General features: G+C 50.9%; 1 protein-coding gene across 1 annotated transcript; it reads right to left on the bottom strand.

The window, feature by feature from the left end:
* Positions 1 to 890: 890 nt before the first annotated feature.
* On the bottom strand, positions 891 to 4578 carry LOC111534590 (neuroligin-3; the record flags this gene model as incomplete). The annotated part of the gene is made up of 2 exons (XM_023201162.2): positions 891 to 1686; positions 4393 to 4578. Coding segments are annotated over 2 exons (980 nt in total), but the record flags the coding sequence as incomplete, so codon positions are not given.
* Positions 4579 to 5961: the final 1383 nt, after the last annotated feature.

The following is a 5961-nucleotide window of genomic DNA, read 5'->3' as shown; positions in this document are numbered from 1 at the left end:
GTCACCCAGGCTGGAGTGCAGTGGTGCAACCTCGGCTCACTGCAACCTCTGCCTCCTGGGTTCAAGCAATGCTCCTGCCTAAGTAGCCAGGACTACAGGCACCTGCCACCACGCCTGGCAAATTTTTTGTATTAGAGACAGGGTTTCGCCATGTTGGCGAGGCTGGTCTCGAACTCCTGAGCTCAGGCAATCCGCCTGCCTCAGCCTCCCAAACTGCTGGGATTACAGGTGTGAGCCTCCGCGCCCGGCCCTGAAGGCTCTTTCTGAAGTACCGCATTCCTATTTCGCATGACCTCTGACCAGCTAACCTTGAATCCTGTAGTTTGTGTGTGTGTGTGTGTGTGTGTGTGCGCTTGAGATTAGGTCTTGCTCTGTCACCCAGGCTAGAGTACAGTGGCATGATCACAGTTCAGTGTAGCCTCAACCTCCGGGGCTCAAGCGATCCTCCCACCTCAGCCTCCCAAGTACCTGGGACTACAGGTGCACACGACCATGCCTGGCTAATGCTTTTTCTTTTAGAGACAGGGTCTTTCTATGTTGCCGTGGCTGGTCTTGAACTCCTGGGCTCAAGTGATCTGCCTGCCTTGGCCTCCCAAAGTGCTGGGATTACAGCCGTGAGCCACTGGGCCTGGCTCAATCTCACAGTTCTTCCAGTAACTCTCATTCCTTCCTAGTCCCGATGCTAACTGAGTTCTGAGCCTCAACAACATTTTTGAAGGAAGGAAAAATGGCATGAAAGACTCAGGAAGGGGAGGTAGGAAGATGAGTGAAAGGGTTCCAAGCAAGATTTTGGGAACATCTTAGGAAGGGATATGATGGAAGAGATTTAGCTAGAGGAGCAGAGGGGAGGGCATGCTGGGGTCTCAAAGAAGAAAAAAACCCTATTTTCTCCTTACCCAGTCTTGGCAAAGTTGGTCCAATAGGTCATGACGACAGCACTGAGCATAACATCATTCTTGGAGAAGTTGCAGGGGAAAAGGTCAGTGGGGCCTACCATAGGAACCCCAAAAACATAGGGTACTTCATCCCCATGAGCTGCATCTGACCAAGCAGGCTTCATGAGGCTCTGGCAGTGATGATAGAAGGCGTAGAAGTAGGTAGGTGAGCCGTAGCGGGCGTGCAGATCGGCTGTCACCACTGAGGGCTCTACCCACTGGTGGTCAGTGAAGAGTGCCACCAGTGTTTTACGGCGGGTCTCAGGGTTGTCACGGTCTGCCCAGTCTGTATACATGAACTTGATGGTCTCTCGCAGGGTGTCCTTACCCTCAGGATAGCCATACAGATTGTCCACAAAATTGGAGACAGAATAGTCAAAGTCAGTGCCAGAGACACCATCCTCAGGGTCCACCACCCCTTCCACAAACTTGAGACCCTCACCCTGATTGACACCTAGCATGATGTCATAGTTGAGGAACTCGCCCTGCTCCATGAGGATCTCAGGGTCATCAGGAATGACATCACCATCAATCACAGGGCCAAAGGCCACGTGATAGCGGGCTGGCTGGATGTCCTGCTCTACCAGCTCCTTGGCACTCTTTTGCCGAAGACAGTCCACCATATCCACGGTGTCCAGCACATTACAGCCCACTTTGTCTGCCAGCAGGCTGGTGTACTTCACTGGTTGGTAGTTCACAGCCCAGCTGGACAGAGCAGAGCCACTTTGGATGATGGCTCTCTGGAAAAGTCCTACAGAAGACAGGTAGCACCAGGTCAGATCTGTCGTGTCATACATAGCCATAAATCCCCTCATTCCTTTGTCACTGAGGCTGCCCCATGGTTTAAATGGGCTAGGAAGGGGGAACAACTCTTTTGGCAGGGGATGATGTAGGGCCAAAGGAGGGGTTGCTGAACCCCTTCCTTGACAGCTTCCTCCATCCCTTCCCTGTCCTGGTGCAATGACTGGTAACTTAGGGGTTAAGGCAATGTCAGGAAGAATTAACTCCTTGAATCCCAGACGTCAGCCCCCTTATGCCGCCTCTCTTTATCTCTCCTTGTCTTCCCCTCTTGCTTCCTGCCCAGCTGGGCCCAGCTCTGTGCCAGCGCACCACCAGGGAGCTGGCACTTGCACCACAAAGGAGTCTTTTTCATGAGAGATGAGAAATGCAGGCAGGCAAGAACCCCACATTCTGAGGGTTTGGGGAAGGAGCCCAAGGGCAAAGGCCTTGGGGTCTGAAAGTCTCCAGGGAGTCTGTGCTCCCCATCTGTGGTCTCCACTGAGACTTTGCTTTTTTTTTTTTTTTTTTTTTTTTTTAGAGATGGAGTTTCTCTTTTGTTGCCCAGGCTGGAGTGCAATGGCGGGGTCTTGGCTCAATGCAACCTCTGCCTCCAAGGTTCAAGCATTTCTCTTGCCTCAGCCTCCCGAGTAGCTGGGATTACAGGCATGCGCCACCACGCCAGGCTAATTTTGTATTTTTAGTAGAGACAGGGTTTCACCATGTTGGTCAGGCTGGTCTTGAACTCCCGACTTCAGGTGATCCGCCTGCCTTGGCCTCCCAAAGTGCTGGGGTTACAGGCGTGAGCCACCGCACCTGGCAGAGACTTTCCTTTTATCTGAAGCTACTGATACTTCAAATTCAGATTTTCCCCCAGTAGAGAGGGAACCAGTCCCCCAAACTCAAAAAGAAGATAATTTTCCCCCTCTAGAAAAAAAAAAAAAAAAAAAGGATATCATTCTCTCCCTGGCCCCAACATTCCCAAGGGAGAATTTGTCCCTTAGGCACACAATTCCATTCCTTTAAGAGAAAGCCAGTTTGCATGAGTGGAAAGAGAGGGAAAGAAATGATAGATTACTACTTAAAAGACAGCCTCATTTTCCCAAAGATTATTCTCCATGCATCAATTACAGAAAAACAGAGAGAACAGGTCTTTAAAGAAGTCAAACCTTGGCCAGGCACAGTGGCTCACACCTGTAATCTCAGCACTTTGGGAGGCCGAGGTAGGCGGATCGCTTGAGCTCAGGAGTTCGAGACCAGCCTGGGCAACATGGCAAAAACCTGTCTCTACAAAAAAAAATTCTCCCCCAAATTAGCCGGGCATGGTGGCATGCACCTGTAGTCCCCAGCTACTCTGGAGGCTGAGGCAAGAGGATTACTTGAGCCTGGGAGGCGGAGGTTGCAGTGAGCTGTGATCGCACCACTGCACTGGGAGACAGAGCCTGGGGGACAAAGCGAGATCTTGTCTCAAAAAAAAAAAAAAAAAAAAAGTCAAACCTCCAGAGACACAGTCCCCCTATGAGACAAAGCATAGCACCACTCCAGGAAAGGCTTCCTTCTCCTGGGGGAGGAGTCCCCAGTCAGAGGAGGCACAGAACGTTTTATCAGGCCAAGGCACCCTTGCAGCCTGTCATTTCACCCTCCTTTGGGGAAAAAGGGGAGCTTCCTGTTCCCACTATGGTCACCTGGAACACAGTCTCTCTCTTTAGAGATGCAGATCCCATCTGAGTCCTCCCTCACCAGGGTAGTCCCTGGAGGGGCAAAGACAGAATTTCTAGGTCAAAGAAGGTGGTTCTTCTCTCTCAGAGAGACAGAACTTCTTCAGAGAGACAGAAAGTCTTCCTGTGAGAATGTCCCTAACTCAGGGGCTTAGTGTTCAATTAAAAAAGAAAGAAAGCGTCCTCGCTCACAGATTTCCTTACTTCAGAAAAGGGCACCTATTTCAGGAAGAGCTTTCCTTCTTGAGCTCAGCTTTGCCTCTCAGAGATGGAATGTTCCCTGTAGTCCAGAGGTGGAGAAAACATTTCCTGCCGAGCAAAAAGGACCTATTCTGCTCCCTTGGAAGGGTCACTGGCAAAGGGACCCACCACAAGGAAAGAGGCCAAAAATGAAAATCTCCCCGGCAGCCTGCACAGTCCGGGAAGAGGTCTGGAGTCCGACAATAGACCATCGTCCTATGGAAGGAGCCCACCTCACGGGTTAGTGACTCTCATTTCAGATTCACTTTCCCCTCTAGGACGTTTCCCCTCTTGCACAGACTTGTCCTTCAGAGAGAAAGGCAGAGAATGGGTGTTTCTTAGACCTAGAAACCAATTTCCACCCTATATCTCTACTGTGAAGTAACATGTCCTTCCCATACTGAAAGATCCCCCCCAACCCCTGTCAAACTATTGTCCTCTGAGGGGACAGTTGTTCTATTCCCACTCCCCCAGATAAGACTCCCACATCAGAAGGAGAGTCTTGCTTTCCCGGGACATAAATGGGATTCTCTTCCTTCCCTCTCCAGCTTTGGGAGAAGTACTTCTCCCAGAGGAACATTTCCTTCCCCTTCTTGCCCAAGGGGATACCAAGCTGGTAGAAGAGAGCTGGCCGATTCCCTTGGATGCCCTGGGGGCATGGATGGAGCACGCCGGGCAGCCAGCACTTGGCTAGTTCATGTTTTGCCCCATGAGTTACTCACCCTCTGAGTGATGTGACAACGTGAGGAGGCTGACGCAGGATGCACCAATGCCCGAGCCAAAGACGGTGATCCGGCGGGGGTCTCCCCCGAAGAAGGCAATATTCTCGCTCACCCAGCGGAGGGCCTGAATCTGGTCAAGGAGCCCATAGTTGCCCTTGGCAGCCTGATCTCCAGTACTCAGGAAACCTGGATTCGACAAAGGGCATGAGGACAATGAAGGCAGAGGGATGGAGGATTTGGGTGATGACGGCAGGCAGGGTCAACAGGGGGAGGTGGGGATAGAGAATGAGCACGCAGGGTAGTTCTTCCCACCTAGCTAACTTAAACCAGTGCTCCTTTCTGCAATATCCAGCATCGTCAACAGAGGAGGGGTCGGCTCCCTGCCTCCCACCTGTTATCCAGCTTGGAAGGAGGGGTCTGCAGACCATTTGAAGTGGATGCCTCCAGGTAGGAGACAAACTGCAGAAACTGCAAATGTCTAGAACTCAGCATTCTCTGCTCTGAGGTACTATTGAGGACCTTACCCTAACGTCTGGCAAGATAGAATGGAAACCTTGGAGTCAGACAGTCCTTGATTTGAATCCTGGCTCTATCACATCTTAGCCATGTAGCCTTGGGCACTTAGTTTAAAATCTCTGAGCCATAGTGTCCTCTTCTGTAAAATGGGGATACAAATACCTCACAGGGTTGTAACAAGGATAAAACGAATATAAGCATCTATAACGTGCTCAGCACATTGTAGCGCTATAGTTACTCCTCTTTCCCCTTTCTTCTCTCTCCAAAGGAAGTGCAGATGATCCCAAGAGGCAACAATCCCTAAACTCTCCTTGGCCTTCCTGTTCAAATCAGTCCCTCTCCACTTCTTTCTGGGGCCTCGATGGCCTCCTTCCCTCATTTTCAGGGCAGGTCCTCATTTCCCTCCCTTGGAGGCCTAACGAATCAGAAACTCTGGGGGTGAGGCCAGCAATCTGTGTTAACAAGCTCTCCAGGTGATGCTGACACCTGCTAAAGTTGAGAAACTACTGGATCAGACCATCTTTTTCATCTGGTGGAGAAATAGGAAAGTAGCGCAGTGCGTTACCACAGAAACAGGTCTTCCCTCCCCCCACTGGAATTTGCTGCTGAGGAGACATGTCACCATGGAGACTACCTTCCCACCCACCTGCTGGGATTTGCTGCTGTGGAGACTTGTTGCCATGGAGACTACCTTCCTGCCCACCTGCTGGCTATCCCACAGAGATGTCCTATATTCCCCCCTACTCTGCTTCCATTTTAGACTGATCCTGCGGCCTTATTTCATCTCTCTTCCCTGAATCCTTGGGTCCGTTGGAAGGCTCTGTCTTCTCCTGCCATAGGCTTTTGGAAGAAGTCTTTGGAGGTGGGTAATTGTGGAGCTCCTACACATTGGAAACCCACACTTGGATCAGTATTTTTACTCCCCAGTTAAAAGCTCATTCACAGCACCTGGAATCAACTTTGTGAGAGGCCATGTTGGAGAAGGCTCCCAGAGCTCATGCGGAGTTCTCTGGTGGTCCTTGCAGTCCATAGGCAGAGGCTGAATTCAAATAG

Source organism: Piliocolobus tephrosceles, unplaced genomic scaffold (assembly GCF_002776525.5).
Source record: "Piliocolobus tephrosceles isolate RC106 unplaced genomic scaffold, ASM277652v3 unscaffolded_21600, whole genome shotgun sequence".
NCBI classification, from domain to species: Eukaryota; Metazoa; Chordata; class Mammalia; order Primates; family Cercopithecidae; genus Piliocolobus; species Piliocolobus tephrosceles.
The sequence above is the reverse complement of the archived record's forward strand: the minus strand, read 5'-3'. Positions and strand labels throughout refer to the sequence as shown.